The sequence below is a fragment of the Camelus dromedarius genome, chromosome 21 (assembly GCF_036321535.1).
Source record: "Camelus dromedarius isolate mCamDro1 chromosome 21, mCamDro1.pat, whole genome shotgun sequence".
NCBI lineage: Eukaryota > Metazoa > Chordata > Mammalia > Artiodactyla > Camelidae > Camelus > Camelus dromedarius.
In genome coordinates, this window is record NC_087456.1 from 37,737,008 (window position 1) to 37,759,942 (window position 22,935).

The 22,935-nt window shown below is 62.0% G+C and overlaps 1 protein-coding gene across 2 annotated transcripts in view; it reads left to right on the forward strand.

Moving 5' to 3' along the window:
- The window catches only part of LGR6 (leucine rich repeat containing G protein-coupled receptor 6), an 88,803-nt gene that overhangs the window by 43,402 nt on the left and 22,466 nt on the right, over positions 1-22,935 (forward strand). For both annotated transcript variants that reach the window (XM_031438292.2, XM_064477333.1), the window contains exons 5-6: positions 11,558-11,773; positions 15,885-15,956. In XM_031438292.2, the coding sequence (XP_031294152.2) occupies positions 11,558-11,773; positions 15,885-15,956 (288 nt within the window). The remainder of the gene's footprint in view (positions 1-11,557; positions 11,774-15,884; positions 15,957-22,935) is intronic.

The following is a 22,935-nucleotide window of genomic DNA, read 5'->3' on the forward strand; positions in this document are numbered from 1 at the left end:
CTGGAGGTCCGGGGCAGGCCCAGGCGCCAGAGTTCTAAAAGCTCCTCAGGACGGAGAGGTGGGAACTGGGGTGGAGGTGGGTGGTACACGGGCTGCCCCAGAACACATGGCCCCCTCAGGGCAGGGACACGGCGGAGCAGCTCTCTGGACTGTGGTTCTGGCCGGGCGGACGGGAGGACACTCCTCCCACCTTCTGTCTGAGAGGCTGGGGCTCCTTTGGTTCTTGGAGCGAAGCAGGCGAAAGCCACACGTTATCATCTGTCTTCCTCAGTCCCCCAGCCCTGGGGCAGGAGAGATGCCAGGTTCGGCCCAAGTGTGCTTCTGGTCCAAGGCTAAGCTGTCATCTTCGTCTGTGTCTTCTCAGGCTTTAAAGTGGGAAGGTGCTTAAATTTTCTGTCCCAGCTGGAAGCCACCTGACTAAGTTTGACTTGCTTCCCTGGGCTGGAGGAGAGGGGTCCCGGCCAGTCTCCCCGTGTCGAGGGCTTCAGTGGGGTGCGGGGAACTCACAGGTCGATCAGCCGGGACTGAGGAGATATGTGTATGGGGACCAGGGCCTACAGGGTGAGGTCAGGGCTCCTGAGGGCCAGGAGTTTTAAGCAGAGCTCTGAAGAGGGAGGAGCATGCCTCTATGAAGGGCACCAACCTTTGCAAAGGAACAGAAACGAATAAACCATGAACTCTGGGACAGGAGGTGGGAGGGGGCGCACTTCCCAGATGAACAGGGGACTGGGGGCCTTCTGAGAAACGAGGCTGATGAGAGAGTCATTCCAGGCACAGGCTCTTGAAGCCCAAGCTAAAGGGTGTGGAGAGACCGGAAGCCGCGAGTAACTCTGAGCAAGAGGACAAGCCCAGAATAGGGGGGTGTTCTGTAGGTTGTGTGGGTGGGCGGCTGGGCGGACAGACAGACAGACAGACGGGTGGATGGACAGGTGGGTGGACAGACAGTTGGATGGATGGATGAACAGATGGACGGATGGATGGACAGACAGATGGGTGGATAGATGAACAGATGGATGAATGGACAGACGGATAGGTGGACAGACGGAGGGATGAGTAGATGGGTGGGAGGCAGGGGTTGGGGAGGAGAGATTGACATGCCACCACAGTGACCGCGCACTGGTTCACAGGGAGCCTGGGGCCCTTGGGAGTGAGGGGGACAAACAGACAGTGGGAGGGACTGGAGCCCTGTGTGGGGAGGCAGAGCTGACGGCCTTTTCTCTTGCCTTTTCTTCTCGTCCTCACGCGGTACCTCTGGAAGAGTTAGTACCAGGCTTGGTTGTCCCTGGTGCCTGTGCTGCAGAGTGCGCTGGGACGGCCTCTCGGACACTGTTGTGTTGCTTGGTCCCCTAAGCCTCTGCCGTCGCTGCCCCCTCTCTGGAAGGTGGGGAAACCCGCCTGTTTCTTCCTGCACCGACCACAGCGCCCTTTGCCGAGGGCAGGAGTCCGGGCCCCGAGCAGCCACAGGCCCAGCTCTCACAGGCAGTCAGACAGCCGGGAAGTTCCCCCGAAACCAGCCTGCCGTCTGGAACCCAGCGGCTGGAGGCTGGGACATGGAAGAGTGCCTTTGGGAGTCCCCACCCCAGGATTCCGGGATTGTCACCCACAAAGCTGGCCTTCTGCCCAGATCTGTGGATCCAAGTCTCCAGGGGGAGCTTGTAAAGCTGCAGCTGAGTCTCCTCCTGCCTCCCTCCTGGAGGGCGGGTAATTATTTTTATAGATTGCTGCCCATTAAAACCCATGAAATGGCTTGGGGGCGTGCTCAGGTGTCGGCCTTTGATGTACACAAAGGAAGCACTTTCTTTGCCTCCTGGGGTTCTGGCCCCTCCACCGGCTCTCCTGGCAGGCGGGGCGGGGCAGGTGTCTGCACAGCCTGGAGAACCAGTTGGAATCGCCTTCTTCCTGATACCCTCCCTCTGGTGTGCTGGCTGCGGTGTCAGAGGGAAAGGCTCTTACGAGGCGAGGCGGCATGAATGAGAGCTAATGAAGTCACTTTCCTCCGTAAACGCAGGTGCAGGCCTTCCCTGTGGGCAGAGAGGGCGGGAGGGGCTGCCCAGCTCTCAGCCGGAGCGGGCAGGGGACACACAGACTGCCCTAAGGCTCCTTCTGCCTTCACCCCCGACACTCGGCCCGGCAGGCAGCAAGGCTGGCTTCCTCTCTGCCCTCCCCACTCTCTGTCACCTTGGGACGCTCCCCTCCACCCCCAGCCACTTGGTTCCAACACCAGAGTTTTCCTTTCTGGACTTGGAAAGGTCAAGCCCTGGTGGGGGGCCTGACAATGGGCTCCAGGGGTTGGGGGCTCGGACCTGAGGGATGCGACCCCATCGGACCTTGGCCACGATGTCCTCCTTGGGGGTGTTAGGGAGGCCACCCCGGGGCACGGGCCGTGGTGGTGGGGGTGAGGAACACCAAGTGGACCGGGGCAGGAGGGCAGCGGACGGGGCTCGGCGCCAGCCGCCCTCTCTGGCTCTGTCCTCTCCTTGTTCTGTGACCTTGACCCTTTCCTCCTGGGCTGCGGGGTGCCCTTTCAGCCCCCACCCTGGAACTAGTCTCTCTCTCAGGCAGTCCTCTGAACAGCGCCGGGAACGCCCAGAACTCCAGCCAAACAAACAGAGACGCACAGGCTGAAAGCCCACTGTGGGCGAGCTTCAGGGAGCGGCGCCCCCGGTGGCCTCCGGTCTCATCGGGAGGAAAACTTGGTGATACTGTTCGGAGGTCCCGTGTCGTCTTGGCCTTCCTCCCGCCGGGACTGAGTGTCCTTCCCAGCCCTCCACCATTCTGGCCCAGAGCTCCCTGCATTCCAAGTCTGTGTCCCATTGCCCGAACTTTCTCTCAAAAAGCTATTCTCCATTAATTAAAAGTCTACCTAATAATATTTGCCAGGTTTCCAAACACATTACAGGCAACTTCCACACTCTAAAGAAGGAATACTGTCCAAGGGGTAGAATTTGTCATCTTGAAATGCTTGTGGGCCTCAGGGGTCGGGGGCCGGCAGCCCTAAGTCTCTGCGTGTGACATGGCTCAGCAAGCCCTTGTCTCGGGGACATAGGGACACAAGCCAGGGGAACGTGTCCCAAGAAGACATGAACTCCTAGGAGGGCAGAGCCACAAAGGGGCTGGGAGCCCCTCCCCCTTGCTGGCTGAGCCCGGAGCGGGGAAGGGGCTTTTCCGAGGTCAAGAACTCTGTCTCTGCAGGTTCAAGGCTCTTGCCAGCCTCCTGACCCCCGGGAGCTGTCCTCCTCAAAGCCTGCGGGTTCAAGTTCAGGTCCACAGGTGATCTCCTCCCAGCCACCTCCCTCCCCCAACCCCACGTGCTGCTTTGATTGGCACCTCGTCCCCTCGTCCACTTGGTGAAAATTCAGTGATTCCTCGAGGCCCAGGGCAGGCCTGTGCTACGTCCCCGTCCCCGATGAGCCGCTCCCACCTTCTGCTCTCGGGGCCTCACATGTAGACACAGCCTTGTTCTCTCACCCACGCACACGCTGCATCCCTATCTGTTGTTGCTTTATTCATCTTCCTCGTAGAACGTGGGCCTCTCCGGGGCAGGAACCACATCTTGCTCCGTCCAGACCCCAAATACCTGCACTGAGCCTGGCTCATGCCTTAGAGCCACGCTGTCCAGTGTGGTGGCCACTAGGCGCGGGTGGCCATTCAAATGGAATCAGCGTCAAGACTCAGCTCCTCGGCCACACCAGCCACCTTTCATGTGGCCAGGAGCCACGCATGGCTGGTGGCAGCAGCTCAGGGAGCCCTACTGGACGGTGCTGCCTTGAGGAGACCAGAGACGTCCTGCCCCAAGGGGATGGGACGCAGGCTGGGGAGCCCTCAGCTGCCCAGACAGCACAGACGTCTGCCCAGGCACAGAGGAGCTAGGCTGGGGGGACCTCCTGTAACAGAGTCTGGGTCCAGTCACTTGGACTAAGGCTGGGTGCAACTTCCAGTGCAAACGCCCTGCCACTGCCCCAAGCTGTCAGCCCCCGAGGGCCCTGGCCGACTGCACTCCACATGGACGGGAGGGCCTTCCAGGCCGAGCGTGGGGCTCAAGCCCGGTGAGGGGAAGCCTCGTGGGGTTGAGTGGTGGAGGAGCTCTGGCTCAGCGTCACCCAGCTCCCCTCCCCACCCCACCTGTCACCATCCCAGGACGGAGAAAGAGGTCAGAGCTCAGAGGGAAAGGGGGACTCCCTCCCACGCACCTCCTGGGATCTGGGGCCTGGGGCGGAGGGGCAGCGCTGGTGGGATCCCACCCCCTGGTTCTGCGCAGTGTGGGGCATAAGGTGTGTGATGGGGTCCCTGGCCGACAGCCTCGGAAAACTGCTGTTTTCCTGGGTGCCTCCCACCTCCCCTGCCTGTCTCCTCCCCGCTCTCCTGGGCCTGCCGTCCGAGAGCCTCTCATAGGAGAACCTTTGACTTCCGCCCCTGACCCAGGCCTCTTGCCCTGACCCCTCCCCACTGACCTCACAGTGACCCACCTGCGGCCCTTTTCCAATTGGGACTGTCTCCCTGCCAGGCCCGTCTCACCCACCTCCACAGTGGGCGACCCCCCAGTGCGTCTCCTGCCCCGGGGTTCTCTCTGCTGTTCCTTTTGCTTTCTGCCCCTTCCCCTAACTCTACCTTCAGAAATCCCCTCCCCGAGAACAGCTCAATGTCGCTTCCTCTGTGAGGCCTCCCTGGATTTCCCACAGACAGAGGGCCGGTCCCAGTTCCAGAGTATCTTCCACACACTCGACTAAAGTCAGCAGCTGTGGGTTTGAAGCCACGGGCTTTGGAGTCAGACCCTGGGCTTCACCTCGGAGCCGTTTCCTGCAGGCCAGGGGGGAGTGCAGGTGTCCTAGTCCACGGCGCCGGGGTGGAGGCCAGACACGAGGTTTATGTCGAGCGCTAGCTCACCGTGAATGCCAGCTACGGTTTTGTGCTGTTTTATTAAATATAAAGAGTCTAAGAGCTCCTCCAGAGGGAACACGGGCTCTCCCCACGAAAGAGCGGAGCTGAGCACGGCGCTGCCTGGCGGTGGGCGCTTGTGCTGAGTGCATTCCACGCGATCCAGCGACCAGATGCTTCCTTCCCTTTGGACTGAATTTAATCCAGTCCGACTGCACTGAAGACAAAAGGAATGGCACTCGGGGCAGAATTGAGACTGACGTGTTGGGAGCACGTGGGGACCTGCTGGTCAGTGGGAGGTGCGCTACAGGCTTTGTGCAAACCCTGAGCAGGGTGAGCAGCCAGACGGACCCCCGCTCCTCGGAGATGCAGGGCCCTCCGTGCAGAGGCTGGCAGTGGCGGGAGGCTGGGGCCCACTGCCTGCGGGCGGCCCGGGCGCGACCTCAGGGCTCAGCTGGTGCCAGCCTGCCCTGTGCTCCCTCAGGTGCCAGTCAGGGTAACTGTGTCCACAGTGGCCGATTGCTTTCATTTTTCTCCATCAGTCTCCTCCCCTCCCCGACACCTGCCTCCCCCCAGCCAGAGCCAAGACGCCCCCTTCCCTGCCCTCTTCCCTCTCCTTCCTCCCCTGAAGGTGTGCTGCGTGCCCGCGTGTGCTAGGGCCGGGGATCCCCAGGAAAAGAGGCCGCCAGGGTCTGGCCCAGGGCAGATGGTCCACAGCCTGGCACCAAACCCACAGGCCTTGTCCTCAGGGCCTCTCCCCGAACTCTTCCTGCCCTCGCGCCCACAGTCGGGGAGGCAGAGCAGAGACCTGGCCACCACTTGGAGGATTTCTGGCTCGAGAGAAGGGCCGGGTCTGCGAGTGCCCTGCCTCCAGCGAGTGCCCTGCCTCCAGCTCAGTAGGCTCCACTGTTGCCCTCCTGAGCGTCTTAACCATTTTGAGCAAGGGCTTCCCACCCTCATTTTGTGTTGGGTCTTGAAAATTATATGGCGGGAGCATCTGCGAGGAGGGTCTGCATGGAGGGCCACTTTAAGGATGCCAGAGGCAGCCAGGCTGAAGTGGGTGGGGGTCCGTCATAGGATGAGAGCAGCTGGCCCATCTCTGAACATTCGGCACCCTGCCCTCCTGTCCACTGCCAGGGAGGGGATGCTCACATCCTCGGACTGGCGAGAGGCCCTCTCCTAGGCTGAGGGGACCACACCATGGGAGGGGCCTGGGAGCACCTTCTCTGATTGGAGGAGGCGGGATTGCTCCCTGGAGTGGCTCTGGGGGGTCTCCTTCCGGCCACCTGTCCTCATGGACTTCAGGCCCTCTCTGCTTCTAAGGACCCTGTCCCCCCACTGCCGTGTCCCCCGCGTCGTGTGGCTGGGAGCTGGGGGTCACACTCGCGGAATGGATCAGGGACCCCGCCCTTTCTCCTAGCTGACCCTGAGGCCTCTGGGGGCACCGGCCTGTAGATTCAAGGTCAGCTTGTGCCACCTGCTGGGCGTGGGGCTTCACGTGTGGGATCCCTGTTGAATGGCTGCCTGCGTGGTGACATGCGTGGTGAGGTGGCCGTCCACTGGGAGCCCCGAATCTGTCCCTCTGCTGGTGCACTTGACTGAGGTCTGGTAGGATACAGGGTGGGTTCGAGAAAGACACTCCAGGGAGGGTCTGTTAGGTCAGTTTCATGCTCTGCGGGCTGTCAGGGGCCCCGGGCTCCAAACGGGAATGTGCCTCCTTAGCCCAGAGACGTGCGCACCTCTGTGTCGTCACGCCCAGGTAGGGGAGCCAGGCTGGCGGGAGGGGCCTCCCACCCCTCTGGGCACTGGGCTCACCTTCTCTGGGCCTCAGGCTCCTCAGATGAGGTGATGAGGCGGGGCCCCTTCAAGCTCAGGCACAAGAGTGTTCCGAGATCACTGCTGCTCCGGGGCCACAGTCAGTGAGAAGGCCCTCCGTCCCCTAAACCTCTTCCGTGGCCACTCGTTCCCCGTTAGGGTCTCGTCCCCTTCATTCTGCCAGGGGGCCAGGTGCCGACTCCCCAGGAGTCCGGTGCTCCTTGGCCGGCCCCCCGACCCCTGGGGCTTGGAGGGAAGGGGCCTCAAGCCTCCTTCCCTGTCTCCCCCTGGGGCGGGGGGAGTGCGAGCTCCAGGGTTTGCTGCCTCCTGAGCCCGGGCAAGCCAGAACTGACCTGAGACGTCCCTGCTCATCTGCCCGAGTGCCCCGGGGAAGAACTGAAACCAGACATCACTCCAGGAGCCCAGGCCCACGTGGGAGAGAGGAAAGGGCCGCTGACTTCATTCCAAAACGTACTTGGTGTAATTGGCCTCTTCCTCCTGCCAAACCCGAGTCTGTGGTGGACTGGCTCCCCCTCCTGGGATGGCAGCTGCTCCGAGGCTCCCCCCCCATGACGGGGGACCTGGCCCACATGCCCTCGAGGACAGGGTACCCTGGGAGCCTGACCCCTGACCCAGGGGTGAGGAGCTGCTCAGGAAGCACCCTGTCCTGTGGGGGCTGGGCAGAGACAGTAGAAGGGACCCAAGGATCGGGGCTCCTGGGGGCAGGAGAGACTCACAGAGGCGAGAGGGGGAGAGGAAGTAGGAGTCAGGGTGGCTCCATCTCCCCCCCATCCTCTCTGGACCCCTTGGGGAATGTGCCTCCAAGGGGGTGTCTGTCCTCTAGGTCAAAACCACCAGGAGGACCTACAGCCACTGGTTCCTCCCTGAGCCCCAGGCTCCTCTGGGTGGCCTCCTGGTGAGAGGGACTGGGAGGCGGGAGGGCGGGCTCTGAGCCGTGCCCTTCGCATTCAGCCTCCAGATGGTCTTGTCTCAGGGAGGAGGGGGTAGTTAAGCCACACAGCTCAGGAGACTGCCCCCCACAGCCCCACAGTTAAACGAGGGCTCTGTGCCTAGACCCGTCTCGAGGCCAAGGCCACACTCACAGGACCCCCAGGCTGAGAGCTGCCACGTGACGTGCTGAGCCAACATATCGGAACGGTTACTCCCACCCGTCTGAAATTCCAGTGTAGCTGGGCGCTGTCCCAAGTATTGCCTGGGACACACTTACACTAAAAATTGCTCGTCATTTATCTGCAACTCAAATTTAAATGGGCAACATGCATTTTTATTTGCTAAATCCAACCATGCTGCCCTGGGTCCATGTCCCACCACCAGCCCACCTGCCCGTGTGGAAATTCATGCAAATTCAGGCCTGACCGACTTCTCCCACTGCCGTCCCATGTCCTTCGTTTGCCAGTTTGCCGAATTTCCCCCTTTGGCACATCCCTGTCCCAGGAGCGCTGAGGTACGGGCGAGTCTCACTGAAGCTGAGCAGCAGTGGGGGCCCAGCCTGGCAGAAGAGGCCTCTGAGGCCCTCCAGTCTCTGGGTTGCACCAAACGCAGGAGATCAGGGCCATGGTGATGTGAGGAAGTGGGCACATGCGTGTGTAAGGGCACACATGTGTGCTCACTCTACACACACACAGGCAGCTCCCAGACGCTGGTCACGGCCTCACTGGCTCCCAGGGCTCCTCAAGGAGGCACTCAGGTCCTTGCCCTCCTCGGGCCCCCAGGACCAGCGTCCCAGGTGGTGAGCACGTGGTCAGACACCTGGCTGGAACCCCAGCCCAGCAGCCCTGCAGCCTTGGGCCGCTCTGTGAAATGGAGCTGCTCAGACATCACCGCCAGGACGCAGACCTCACACCTGGCGCTGACCTGACACGTGACGGGGCTCATCAGGGGATCAAGGTACCGCTGGTGTCATGGCGTCACTGGGGGCCACACCCAGCCCAGGGCTTCAGTGGGGGCACCACTGTCCTGGGTTCCCTCCAGGCCTCCAGCAGCTAAGCCGCCCCTCTCCCCATGAACTCATTCACTTGTTTACTCAAGATCACTGCCGGGCACCGTCTGTGAACCACGCGGTGTGGGCGTGCCGGAGCCTGGGGCCTGGTGATAAAACCAGGAGCAAGGCCCCCAGCACAAGCCGGGCCCCGACCACCGAGGAAACGCTGCAGCCTCCCTCTCCCATCCAGCCGCCCAGCCACTGCACCAGAGCATCAGAAGCTCTGGAAGGCCTGGCTCAATGCTTCAGGGACATTAATGTGCTTCAGACTCAGGGGACCCTCCGGAAGTCAGGTTAGAATTCAGGCTCTGACTCCCTAAGTCTGGGATGGGGCTGAGATAATGCCCTTCTAACGAGCTCCCAGGTGGTGGCGAGGCCGATGGTCCTGGACCATGTGCTCGAGGAAGCTTGATGCCTCTGGGGGTGGGGGTGGAGCCGGCGAGACAGGCTGGAGAATGTAGCTCAGGCCCCCTCGGTGGGCTGGGCACGCAGGTGTGTGAGAGCTCGGGACTGTTGCTGTGGCAGTGGTGGGGTGCTCTGGGAGCACTCCAGGTCTGCACAGAGATCAGTGAGGCACATAAACACCGGAGGTGTGTGGAGTGTGCGGGTAACACAGGTAACAGAGACGTGTTCTCTGGAGCTGGATTGCCTGGGTTGAATCCCAGTTTCACTGCTTACTACACATGGGACCTTGGACGAGTTACTTAACCTCCTGCACCTCCCCATTCTCGTCTGCAAAACGTCAATCTCATGGGCCATGAAAATGGAAGGACTTGATGCGTGTAGCGCCCGTGGATCACAGTAGTGCACACTGAGTAATCGTGGGCTCCAGTGTATGAGGAGGGACCAAAATGAGGCTGGAAGTGGAGGATCAGGCCAGGCAGGGCCCCCCGGGGTCTGTGATGGGGCTGTTCTGGGAGCCGAGGAGCCCAGGCATGCTCCAGGGGTGGGGGAGCCCAGGTGGAGGGCACTTCATGGGCAGGAAGGAGGCCGGGCTGGTGTCCTTCAAGCACTGCTAAAAAGACTCCCAGAACTGCTGGACGCTGGAGCCTGGCAGGCCAGCCCTACAGCCACCCAGGCCAGAGCAACAGGGAACACCCCCAGCAGGGGCACTTTGGGGGACGGGATGTGGCCGTACCTTTCTGACGAGATGGTTGTGCAGGCTCCTGTCTCTTCGCTGGTCTTCGGCCTCCAGCATGGCCCCTCTCCAGCACCAGGAATCCTGCTGTGTGTCCGCGTCCTTTGCTGGAAACCCTCGTGGCTCCGCGTTTCCCTGACAGCGTTGCTCGCAGGCCCTGGCGCACCGGCTGCACCTGCCCTTCTCTCCCGTGCTCCCCTCCCCTTCCCGAAGCCCCACTGGCCACTTTCATCCCCCACAATTGCCCTCTACTCCCTCTGCTGGGATCTACCCCCCACCCTGCCCTGCCGCCCACCCCCCGGGGCCACCAGGCCCCCATGTGGCATCACTTTCTCCTGCAGCCTCCCCTGTGGTCACCCTGCTCCGTGACTGTCAGTCCGACCCTCCCACTGAGTTGGAGCTCCGCGGGGAAGGGCGGGGCTCCGTCTCCTGCGCACCTGATGCTTATCCGGCACTTTGCACCCTGTCTGTGCGTAGAACATCAGGGCCTCGTAGAAACAGATTCCAGGCCCCGCCCGACAGCAGAAACAGACCGTCCACAGTGTTTCCACCTGTGGTCCCCAGGCGACCCCTGCCACATCAGCCATGAGGGTCTGGCGGCCATTGGAGGCTGGGGACGGGAGGCACCGGCCCTCACTGAAGGGATAATGGCCTTTGGGTCAGGTTGATGTGGGTGGAGGCCTCTCCTCGTTGCAGCTGTCAGGCCCTGTCCTGGTCGGCTGCTCTCCCGCGACGCCTGCAGGTGGGCGCCTGCCACTGGGATGGAAGGGAGTCTCCCCTCCACCCCGACCCAGGCACACAGATTCTTCTTAAGGGTCCGGATTATGGGGCCCTCGGGCCTTTGCAAAGGAGGGCTGAGGTCTCCGCGACACAGGTGCCATATGCTGGCTGTGTGGAAGAGCCAGGCCTCAGCACAAAGCCCCCTCAAGACAGCAAAGTCCAGGAGCAGACCCAGGGTCACAGGCCAGCTCGTCCCGTCCCGTGGGACCAGCTGCAGGGGGTGGGGCTCAGCCCAGGTCCCTGACCAGGAGGTGTGGTGGGAAAGGGCATCACTGCCTGGACTTACCCGTAAGAAGCCAGGGTGGGCTGTCTCCTGTCTTGCTGGGTTGCCAAGATCCTCCAGAACTCACATCAGAAGTCCTCCTGCCACCTTGGACCCTCTGGTTGTGCCCAGACAGGGTCACCCCCCCCCCCCGTCAGCCTACCTGCTCTGAGAAGCAGCCTCACCTGTGGCCATCAGCCAAGCAAGGAGCCCATCAAACAGCTGGGTCCCTGGGAAGTCGGGGAGCAGGGGCTCCGGGGTTGGGTGGTGGGAGTGGCTTGCATCTTTGGGGAGGCATTTTCTTTTCCGTGCAGAGGGCAGGGTCGTCCCTCTGTCGACGGTGGGAGCATCTCTGTTGTCTGGCCCTGGAGTGGCGAGGCTCTGGAAGGATGGTATCTCCCCAGGGCAGGGGAGCCACAGTTCAGAGGGGAGCATGGGGTGGGGAGACGTGTCCACACTGGGCTGCGGGTCCAAACTTGGGTCACCAATAGGAACAGATGGCTGACAGGGTCAAAGGAATCGTGGGGTGGGGTGGGGGTGCACCACAGGAGCTTGAGGAGGTGGGACACTGGGTGCAGGCTGGCCTTTGGTCCCGGGCACCTTGAAGGCCCTGTGGGGTCCTGCCGGCCAGCTGGCCCTCAGTCTGCACCTGCTGGGACTCACCTCTCCACCCTCTCTCCACCAGGCGCCTCGATGCCAACCTCATCTCCCTGGTCCCGGACGGGAGCTTCCGGGGGCTGCCCTCCCTCCGCCACCTGTGGCTGGACGACAACGCGCTCACCGAGATCCCGGTCAGGGCCCTCAGCCACCTCCCCGGCCTGCAGGCCATGACGCTGGCCCTCAACCGCATCGCCCACGTCCCCGACCGCGCCTTCCAGAACCTCAGCAGCCTGGTGGTGCTGTGAGTGCCGCCCCCACCCGTGGCTCTGCCCTCTCTGAGCTTCTCCTCATTCTCCCCAGGGCCAGGAAGGGGGGTCTCCTGTTGACCCTCCCCACCAGAGGCCGGAGAACAGGAGTTAAGCTGCCACCCTCTGGGCTGGGACGTGCAAGTGCCATCGCCACACCGTGCCAGCTGGAGGGCACGTTGGGGCCTGGGATGAAGTCCTCCGCGTTTGGCGGTCGGGCGACGGGCCCTGTCTTACGCTCTGGCACAGGGACAGGATAAATTCAGCTCATTCCCAGGCCTGGAGGGGCGAGGAGAGCTACCATGTGCAGTTAGACGGCTGAGCCCCGTCAGGGTGATGACCAGGGAGACGGCATTCCTGGCAGGAGTTGGAGACTGGGGTTAACTCTGCCTTCCGAGGGGAAGTGTGGGGTGCAGACTCACTCCTGGCTAATTGCTGTGCTGGGCTGGTAAGTTCCCAGGGTAATTACTAAGGGCTTGGAGGTCACAGGCAATTGCTCTGGGTTACATGCTAATTGCCGAGGGATGCGCCTGCTCGTGACTCTGCCAAAGTTGCCTCCTCTGCACTTTGAAATCTGGTGTGATTCTCCAAACTGGGGGCAGGGGGCAGGGGTGACGCTTAGTGCACCTGAGAGACAATAAAGCAGGCCCAGGTCTGTCTAATTCTGTCCTGGGAGACCTGAGAGGCAGGATGGACGTCCCTCTGGACCATGTCCTCCTGCCAGCATGGCCGAACCAGCCCTTCTTCTGGGCGGTGGGGTCTTGACAGAGGGTAAGCAGAACAGAGTGGCTGATTCCAGCTTCAGCGACGCCCCTGCGACATCCTGCTGTTCACTGTGGGTAAACGGGGTCAGATCTCCAAGACAGGTCTCCGGGGAGAACAAGGGCCTCTCAAGGGAGCCCTGGGGGCCATGCAGAATCAAGCACCGGACAGCCAGCCCACGTTGCAGGGTGACTGTGGGCAGGATGGCGCATGACTTGTGCCAAGGGAGCCAGATGCTGAGATGCGTCACGTGAGCTCGGGCTGCTGGAGCCAAGGGGGAGGCCGCCAGGGGAGGGTCCTGGGCCGGGAAGGTGAGGACAGGTGAGGGCAGGCTTCCAAGCAGGTGTCAGTAAAGACGGGGTCGGGTAGGGGGAGTTAGGGTGTCACTGTCAGCGAGCAGTCCAGTTGGGGGAGAAAAGGCCGGGAAGGTGAGTTTGGGGCACAGGATGTCTGAGCGGGGGGTTGGCTTGTCTGCAGTGTGGGGGGAAGCCAGGGTGGAAAGAGGGCACTCAGGGACGCCAATCTGAAGACGGGTGGGGACAGGGGAGACAGGCGGGAAGGCTGGTCAGGAGGCTTCCCGAGAGGCAGCGCAGCCTGGTTCAGGGAGAGATGGGGGCCTGACGGCTCTGAAGGAAGAATCCACTGGTTGAGAGGTTTTCAGAGGGTGGGACTCAGAGTCTGGCTGGGGTGGGGCTTGGGACACTCAGCTGCTGCAGACCCAGGAGGGTGGGGGGTGTAGAGGCCAAGGGACTAAGGGGAGAGGCCTGGCCACAGAACTGAGAGCAAGAACCGGCCCCTCCCACGGGCAGCGCCAGAGCTCCGTCCCTGCCCTTCCCGGCCTCCAGCTCCCGAGGGGAGGTGGGAGAGAGGCTGCCGGTGGCAGGTGACCTTGGAGGGGAGAGGAGGCTGGGAAAGCCTTCCAGGACCAGGGATGAGCTGCGAGAAAACCTGGGGGCAGAGAAGAAGGATGGTGTGACAGGAAGCAGGAGAGAAGTTCTGGTGAACACAGGCAGTGGAGGGCGTCTGGCTGGAGCGAGGGGGCCAGCAGGGGCGCAGGGGCTTCTTTTGACCCGAACCCTGGGCCTGCGTCTTCTGCCACGGCTGTGGCCCTGGGGACCTCGAGGGGTATAATGGGGCGGCGGTGCCGTCCTGTGTGTAGGCCATACCTCTGCATCTGACTCTGAGCCCCAGCCAGCCTCAGCACGCCTCGGGTAAAGGAGGGTTCGGAGGCCTGGAGCTGGACGTGCGGGAGCTGAGGCTGCGTGGACCAGAGCTGCCTGGGGCGGGGTGGAAGTGAGGCGCAGCGGGAGGCAGGGTTTGCTGCGGGTTGGGTAACAGGTGTGGAGGAAATGGGAAAAGTTAGAACCCAGGGAAGGGGGATGGTTCATTCCCAAAGGCAGAAAGGGAGTGCAGTGTTTTATCCATCAAACGGAAAGTCCCCATGGGAGGGGTCTGCCTCCCCCCAGGGATGGAGCAGGTGGGGAAGGACTCGGTTCTGTCAAGAACCCCCACGCTGGGCGGGTGTGCCTGCCGCCCCATGTGAGCGCCTCGGAGGCAGCCGATGTCTTCCTCCTGCACAATTTCCTTTTCTTGTCTGAAGATGTTTCTTAACCCTTGACCTTTCGTAGCCTGGCGAGAAAGTGGCAGAACGTGGGGCAGTCTGCACCCGGTTTTCCTGAAGCAATGCAAGCTTTGACCTGCGGATTCCGCTCTCCCTTCAGGGAATTTCTTCTGTGCCACCTTTCTGAATGCGTCTTCTGTCTCCTGTTTGGACGCCGTCCCTCGGAGACACCCATGCCCTGTGTGGAGGCACCTTTGTGTCCTCTGCTGTCTTGGCCGTTTGGTCTCGCGCAGCCTCACTCCGCGCCCATCACTCAGCCCGTCTCTGACCCCAGCCTGCCGTCAGCAGCTCCCTGTCTCACGCTCATTGGCTGGTTTTTCCAGGATGCAGTTTGGTCCTCAGTGTCATTTTCCCTTTCATTTAAACTTTCTGTCTTTGAAAGAGCGTCTGTTTGTGGCAGAAGGCAGTTGTGACAAACGTCCTCTGTCCCCCGCTCGCTCACCAGCTGCATTTCCTTCTGGGCCCGGACCTTTCCCTGCGTTTGCACCATCTGCCCTCTCCCTCCATCTCCGCCCGCCACCGCCACCGCCACCGCCACCGCCACCGCGGGTCTTTGTTCTGGCTTCTGCTGTGTCATCTTTGGGCTCCTCAGTCCCCTCCGAGCGGCAGTTTGTGGGCCAGGTTGTGGGTAGATTAGGGTCTGCCCACCTGGCGGCGCAGGTAGGGGAGCGTGCGCTGAGGGTCTCTCCGCAGAGTCAGCCTGTGTTAGCTACAAGCTCACTCCCCGCGCCCAGGAGCCCCCTTGGGCTTCAGGTTGCTCCTCAATCCAGTGAGCAGCCTGGACCCTTCATGTCACTGCCCCTTGGAAGCCCACGCGCAGTGGGGAGAGAAAGACAGACTGGGGATTTCAGGGAGAACCTTCGGGATTTGGGGTTTTTGCCAGTTTGATTTCTGGACCGAGAGGCCGACGAGGGGCCAGCACGTTTGCTCGGCCTCCAGTTCTGGCCGTTTGTCCACGTGAGGCCGTGTGTCTGCCCTTGTCTGTTGCTACTTGCGGTAATTGCTGTGGGGCAGGAGCCTTGTTTCTGCTGTTTTCGTTCCTTCCATTGGGAGCCAGAGAACGGCAGGCCAGCACCTACTTTCAGTCACTCTTGACCTTGGGAGCCTCTCCCAGACTGACCTCCCACCTCTCTCCCAACACGTGCTCCGGCCAAACCCTCACCATCCCGCACACCCCACCGCCTCACCTGTGTCCTCCGCCCGGCAGGCCCTTCCCTCTGCGTGTCCGCACCACGACCCTCGTGATCCTGTGCTGGACACGGCCCCCGTGAAGCCCTCCCCAGCTCCTCTGGCCTCGCCAGTTGCCCATTTCCGAAATCGCCCACAGCTCCCTCCAGCTCTAACAGAAAGCGTGGCCTTCAACTGCACGGGGTCTGCAGTGGTTTGCTGTTGGCTCCCAAAATGCGTCTGAGTCAGGCAGGCTGCGTCCTGGGAGCAGGACCGCAGAGGAAGCCTCAGCCTTGGGCCTTGTCGCTGAGCCCCTCCCCACGGGCCTGGCAGGAGCCCGCTTTGGCCTTGGCCCCGGCACCCCTCTGGCTTTTTCCTTCCATGACATCTCAGCAGTGTAGCCCGTGGTCAGTCCTGCCTTGGAGGCTGTGACTTCAGAAGTCCATCCCGGCCCAGTCACTTTCTGGCCCCTGTGGCCGCTCAGTCCGCTCGTCTGCTGCCCCTCCCCCAGCCGGATGCTGGGGCACCTGTCCTGACACGTCTGTCCTCCCACACAGGCATCTGCACAACAACCGCATCGAGCACCTGGGGACCCACAGCTTCGAGGGGCTGCACAGCCTGGAGACTCTGTGAGTGCCGGGTTGTCGGTGGGGGGCACCCTGCTGCCTGGGGCCGGGGATCCCGCATCCAGGAGGGTGGGGGCAGCGGGCAGGCCAGCAGGACTGGGCTGCTGGGATGTGGCCCTTCTCTGGAGTGTCACTCCCAGAGGATTCCTTCCTCCTTTGGGGGTTGGAGGTGCCCTCTGGGGGTTCAGGGTGGCCCTGCCCACGGAGAGACCAGAACGATGAAGCTGTTAGACAGAAGTGGGACTGCCAGGAGAAGCTGGGCGAGTCTGGGTACGAAGCCTGGGAAATGGAAGGCTTGGGTGGGCGGAGGCGGACGTGGTGGCCGTCCTGATGTCTGCTGGAGGGGGGTGCTGACGATGCCATCTGACTAGCTGAACGGCTGCTGGGCAGGGCACCCAGTCGGCGCCCAAGCTGCTGAGTCTTGAAAAGCCACATTATTCACACATCATCATCCTGGAATTCAGTTCAGGTCAGAATGCACCCAAGCCCTCCCCCATCTCCTCTGGTGTCCGCCAGTCCCTGGGGAGTGGGCTGTACTGGCCCCAAATGAGCACAGAGCTGGCCAGGATAAGCACGCCGGCCCTCCAGCTGATCCCGCAGCTCCCACGAGGGGTGTGCTGGGGTGCGCGGAGAGGAGGCCCCGCGGTCACCGAGTGTGAGCCCCGGGCTGGGGAAGGGCTCCCGGTGTCAGGGACCTGGTTAGGTTTCTCTCGCCCCCTTGCTGTGCCCCCCAGTCACACACCAGCCCCTCACCCCACACACAGGCGTCATTCTAGAGCTGCGAGGGTTTCAGGAAACCAGAGAAAAAAACGCTGGGATGAGTTGTGACCCGAGGAAGCAAGAGTTGGGGAAAACCATTTGGCAAATCCAAGCCAGAGGCCTGGGCCTGGGCCGTCTGCGTTTGCGGCGGCCGAGGGAAGGGGATGGGGAGGTGGAGACCAAGGCACGGGCTGTCCTGTGCTCCACCCGACAGGAAACACAGTCAGGACCTCTCCTGACTGCTGTGTGTGGCATGGGCCGCGTGCCTCCCCCTCCTGCTGTCGCAGGCAGCCAGACAGTGAAACTGGACAGTCAAGGCTGCTGGTTCAACGTGCCGCGAAATAGAGGTCAGGGAGCTGGCGTGGCCACCACAGTTACCCCCCGACAGGACGGAGTGGACCGAGGGCGGGCGAGCTGAGAAACATACTTGGAGTCCCCAGCTAGTCCTCAGCCTTCTGGGCATGTGTGCTCCGTTCTGGGAGCTGGGGGACCCTGCCGTAAGGACGGCCTTCACCCCTGAAGGCCATGCCACAGCCGCCCCACCTTGGGGGATCGGGAGGTTGGGAGCACGTCTGGAGCTGCTGGGCACCGCAGAGTAGCAGGGCGTGTGTGCGTCTGCCCAGAAGCCGGGCTGGGCACACACTGGGTGGGGCTGTCACCCCTAAAAACCCGACTAGCAGCTACTTCTCCACTTCTGGGGCGCGCTGCTCTTTCCCAGCGAGCCCTGGATGGCTGCTCGGGCCGTCTGGCTTCACGGGCGCTGGCTGAGCTACAGAGCAGCCCTGCCGCCGGTGCCCTGTTCCTATCCTCCGCTCGCCACGTGGCCCCGGCCTGCGCCCACTTTGCAGGTGGGTGGCCCAAGGCAGAGCGAACAGCACCACGAAGGCAGAGCCGCCTGGCGGCCAAACCTGCAGCCCCCGCCTCAGACGCCCGCTCTCCGGGCCGGGCCCAGTCGTGGTCTCTGCGGGCCTGTCCACAGTCCTGGTGACGAGGCCTCACGGCGCTGGTGCGTGGGTGACAGTTGATGGGTGTGGCGCTCAGATGGAGCCCGGTGCGCTGTGCTGGGGACGTGCGCCCCCCCCTCCTCTCCGCCTCCCCCCAGGGCCTCACTCTCAACACCCTCCTGCCCTTCCCTTGAGGGGCAGGTTCTTCTTCCAACTTTTGATCTGAAATTAAAACACGGGAGAGGGCACTCTTTAACCTCCATCGCCCCAGAGCACGGCTGGGGGCCTGGGGGCAGCCAGATGTGCAGGGAGGAGTGGCTGGGAGAATAAAAGGAGGCAGGAGATGGCAAACCTTTCACTGTTGCGTAATTGGCTTCTTCAGGGAAGGGCAGGTCCCCTGGGGCCCCATCATCTGCCACTTAGACCCTCTCATCTGTGCAGCAGAGGCAAGATCAAACCCTCCTGCCTGAGCGCTGGGTTGGGTGGGTCTGCAGGCTCCTCTCAGGAGGGAGAGCGGCCCCAGCCCTTCACCTGGCCAGGGCGCGCACGCACGGCCACCCAGCCGCCGCACCACACGCAGGAGGGTGCGCAAGCCCGTCGAGCACACGCCGGGCGGCCCCACCGCGGCACGGGGACACTCATGGCAATGTGGCTTCTGTCACGACCTCTGCACTGGAGGCCCGGCCGCCCGGGCCCCACCCCGAGTCCACCTCTGTGAGCTGGGTTGGCCGGAGCAGGAGGCCTCCCCTCAGTGCGCGGGCGCCCCCATCGGCACCTCGATGGGCCACGTCAGAAGCCGAGGAGGAAGTGAAACCAGCACACCGAAGCCCTCTCTCCAAAAGAGCCGAGCAAGGCAAGGTGGCCGCAGGGCCGGGCCAGAGCGGCCGTGTGGCTCTCCCGCGGAGCAGAACGAGCACGCAGGCCGCGGGGCGGCTCTGCAGAGGTGCGACCGCACCAGGAGAGGCTCTGGGGACAGCACTCCCGCTCCCCGAGGCATTCGCCACCAGTCCCAACCTGCCAGGCAGACAGGGTGGGCTCTGCCCTGTGACCACGCCTCCCTTCTGCGCTGCCCCCCGGAAAACACAGCACCAGAGGTGGGCCGGCCCAGCCTGTGAAGTACTCGCTCCAACACTTTCCAGAGGAGAGCAAACCCAGAGATGTGGGGTGAGGTGCCCGAGTTTCTACAGTTTGTACGTGACTGTCAACCACCAGAACACCAACCTCCGGCTCCCGGGAGCGCAGATTGACTGCAGGACTTCCCAAGTGTCTGGGCTGAGAAGTGAGAGAAGGTAGGACCCCAAGCGGCTCTGGGAAGGTTCCCCAGGGCCCTTAGGTCAGTGTTTGGAAGTCATGCCTGGAGACCAAGGGTGGTGTTCAAGCTGTTGTGAGGCCCTCTAATCCCCAGCGTGGCACCACAGCGAGAGAGAGGGGAGCGCCTCACAGCCCCCACAGTGCCTGTCCCAGCGCCCGGGGCCCCGTGGGAGCTTAGCTGGCGCTGCTCTTCTCTCCTGCCCTCCCGCTTACTGCCCGAGGGACACAGCGAGCCTTTCCTCCCCGGCCCCCCTCCCTCCTTCGCAGCACGTCTGAAGGCAGCAGGAGGGTGCTGCCCATGGCGACATTTCGTGGTGGCCCATGGCGTGACCCATTTCCTGTGTGGGGCGGGCCGGGATGCCGGGGCAGTCAAGGCGTGGACATTGTGTCAGTTTCCTGTGGCTGCCGCAACACATCGCCACGAGCTTTGTGGCTTAAAAAATATAAACCCAGAAATGTATTTCCACACAGTTTTGAAAGTCAGAAGTCGAAAGTCAGGGTGTCGGCAGGGCTGGTTCCTTCGGGAAGGTCTGAGGCCTCTCCCGCCGCCTGGGGCAGTTGGCCATCCCTCGTGCTCCTGGGCTTGGGGGTGCGTCCTGGTCGTCTCCACTTCTGTCTTCTCATGGCCTCTGCAAGTATCCTCTTCTTAAGAGGACCCCGGTCGTTGTGTTTGGGGCCCACCCTGGCAATCCAGGGACCTTGAGGAGATCCTTAATTATGTCTGCAAAGACCCTTTTCCTAACTAAGATCGCCCGTAAAGGTTCCCGGGGTAGGCCTGGGACATGTGTTTTGGAGACTACAGTTCAGTCCACCGCGGCTGCCCTCGGGTAGGCTCCGTGGCAGGGCCCTCAGGGGCAGTTGATGGTGGCAGGGGTCCAGACCGTCTCGGGCACGTTAGTAGATGGGGCGGGGGTCCTCGCTGACATGGGTCGGGGGTCAAGGGGAGTCTCGTTGATTTGCCTCCTAGTTTTAAGGCAGGTGCCGATCATTCCACAGATAACTCCCTGCAGTTAAGAAAACTGAAGTTTTTTTCTGAAAGACTGCTGCTTCTCCTGTCTCATTTCTCACCCCCACACCCGACCACTTGTTGAGGAAGACAGAGCAGGAGTTACACGTCCGTGGTCACAGGTGGGGAAGCTGAGGCGGACAGCGGCTGGCCTGCCCGAGGGACACAGCTAGTCAGAGCCAGGATGAGAGCGGGGCTGCCAGGCTTCGGCCCGTGCCAGCCGGTCAGAGCGCGGCCTCTGAGGCTAACCCGTAAGACGTGAGGAATTCTCTCCTCACCAGTTCTTAATCATCTTACATTTGTGGGCTTATTAGCTGCAAACTTGTGGGGGTTTGTGGCTCAGAGAAGAATTTATTTTCCATATAAAACTTTTCTTCTGGCTGTTCCCACAGAACCACTAATGACTTCTGACAGGCAGAAAACCCAGCTCCCAGTGCGTCTGCCGTGCACCGCAACCAGGGTGGGTCATCAGTCGTTCTCCCAGCAGACACCCCTCTCCCACCACCCGGCCCTGGGGTAGCCAAGCCCACCGTCTGTCCCTGCTGTCACTGCTCCCTTCCTCCCCAGCCGGCGGCAGGGCCGAAGCTTCTGCTTGGAATGTCCCCTTGCCCCAGGCACCCGGCCAGCTGGTCTGGGATGGAGGGGGTGGGAAGCTGTGGGACGGGTGGGGAGCCCGCCTGGTGGGGGCCCCCCCGCAACCCCTGGGCAGCAGCTTCCCTGGCTGATACCGTGGAGAGTAAGGGAATTCAGGTCCGACCCTCAATCCCTGTGGGAAGGAGGAGCTGACAGGAATCGGAGCTCAGCACTCCTTTCTCTTCTGTTTCTCTAGTTCATTCGTTCCATGAATATTCACTGAGTGTCCAGTGTGGGCCAGGAACCACACCACAGAGACCAAAGGGCTCTAGGCTGGGGGTCTTGAGAGCTTCTTAACTTACCACCAACACCCTGTGCCAGCATTTCTGCCCCCAGTACCCAAACTCCCAACCTTGGGACCCCCAGGCTCCACTCCTCCTTGCCTTGTCCCTCTGCGTCCCCAGCCAGCCTCACTCCTTTCCATCCTGAGTATTTGCTGATGATTCCAGCCCAGAAGTCATCTCTCTCCTGGATCCAGATCCAGATCATGGAACCCCCCGCCTCCCCACAGCCCCCACACCGGAACCCCCTCCCCCCGGAACACCCCCCACCAGAACCTCCCCTTGGTCCACCCACTGGAAGCACCGTGACCCCCTGCGGAGACCGCTCTGCTCCCGCGGCTGCTTAGGCCACGACCTTGGGTGACCCTCCCCTCTCACATCTCACATCCCATGTCCGAGCAGTCAGCAGACGTGCTCCATCTCTGAATGCTGACTTCACTCCCTGCTGTCACCAGGCTGGCCAAGTCTCCCCCGGTGATTGCGATGGGCTCTGGTCTGGTGGCCCGTTTCATTCTGTCCTCTGCAGCCTGTACCTGGCACAGCAGATCAGGTCATGCTGCCCCTCTGTTCAAACCCTCCAATATCTCCCGGCTACTCTGGAAAGAAGCCAGTGCTGCACTGGCCTTGGCCTCACCGTCCTCGGTCTGCCCCACCAGGAGGGGCTCTCACACAGCACTACGCTGGCCTCAGGACCTTGGCACTGGCTGTCTCCTTTGTCTGGAATGCTCTCTCCATAGTCAGGGCTTCATTCAGGTATCATCTTGTAGTGAGGTCCTCCCCTACCATCTTGCAGCTTCTTCCTGGCCTTCTCCACCCTTTCCTGTGTCGTTCTCTGCAGGGCACTACCACAGTCTGATAGCCTATGTTATTTGTTGACTGATCTCATCCGTCATCTGTCCCCATCCCTCCTGAGTTCTGTCCACTGTGGTCCTTGCTGCACCAGCTACAGGCTGCATAGGGAGGTGCTCGATGAGTACTTGTTGGACAAATGAGTGGATGTGTGGCCCCTGATTCCTCTCTGGGCTTCAGCTTCTCCCCCTGAGCTGTGAGCATTGGACGATCTAACCTCCAGGGACCCCCCCCCCCAGGTCTGATCACCCATACCCAGACCTCGCCCCTGAGCCCAGCTTAATCACCCACAGCCCAGGGGTAGCACAGATGCCCCGTGCTCTCTAACTTCAAGAAATGCCCTGGATGTCGGCCGAACCCACCAGGATGTCCCTCGTCCTTGTCTTCAGTGAGATCCTTTCCCAACAGTCCTGTGGTTCAGACTTCAGGGCCCTGACTTCAGACCCGCCGTGTTCTGCTCTGGGCAAGAGCACCTCAGAGCCTTCAGGCCCCCCGACTGGCGGGCCCACGGTGTCCAGGTGAGGGCAAGCTGCCCACACCTGCAGGACCCGGTCCTGCTCTGGTGTCATGTCTTAGAGTGACAGGGCTTTTCTTTCTGGGGAAGGTGCTGAGAAAGTGGACCGTCTACAAACCTCGATTCAAAGAGCGTGGGTTGAGCTGTGTTGTGGTCACGCGACGGCTGGGGTAAGGGCTGCTGGAAGAAGTGAAGGGGGTGTTCTGGCTCAGGATAAGGGTGGGTGCGCGGCCCCGGGCACCACAGAGCCTGCCTGTGGGGAGTCCAGGCAGAGGCCAGGCCTGGCCAGCTGGGGCCCCAGGGCTGGTCCCGGGGCGGGGTGAACTATTAGCTCCCCGTTCCCTTCCAGTCTCGGCTTCTCCGGTCTGATGCCTCATTAGGGCAGCTAGTCATCTCAGTGTCAGAACCAGCCGATCTGCCGACCAACCATTCAGACCAGCCTCTCTGCTGCTCCAGGTGCTTGGTGCGCTGTCTCCCCGGCGCTGCCGGGAAGAGGGCGTAGGTGGAGGGAGAGGGGAAGGAGGCCACGTCTGTCTCTCCTAGAACCTGAGGACAGTTTTACTAATTGCTGTGCTTGCTAATGGGCGGCCTGTTACGTAGGCTGTTTAGACAGTAAAACAGTGCTGTTAGTTATAACGTTGGTTCCTGGCTCCCCAGCGCATCTGCCCCAGGTGTGTGGGGTCAG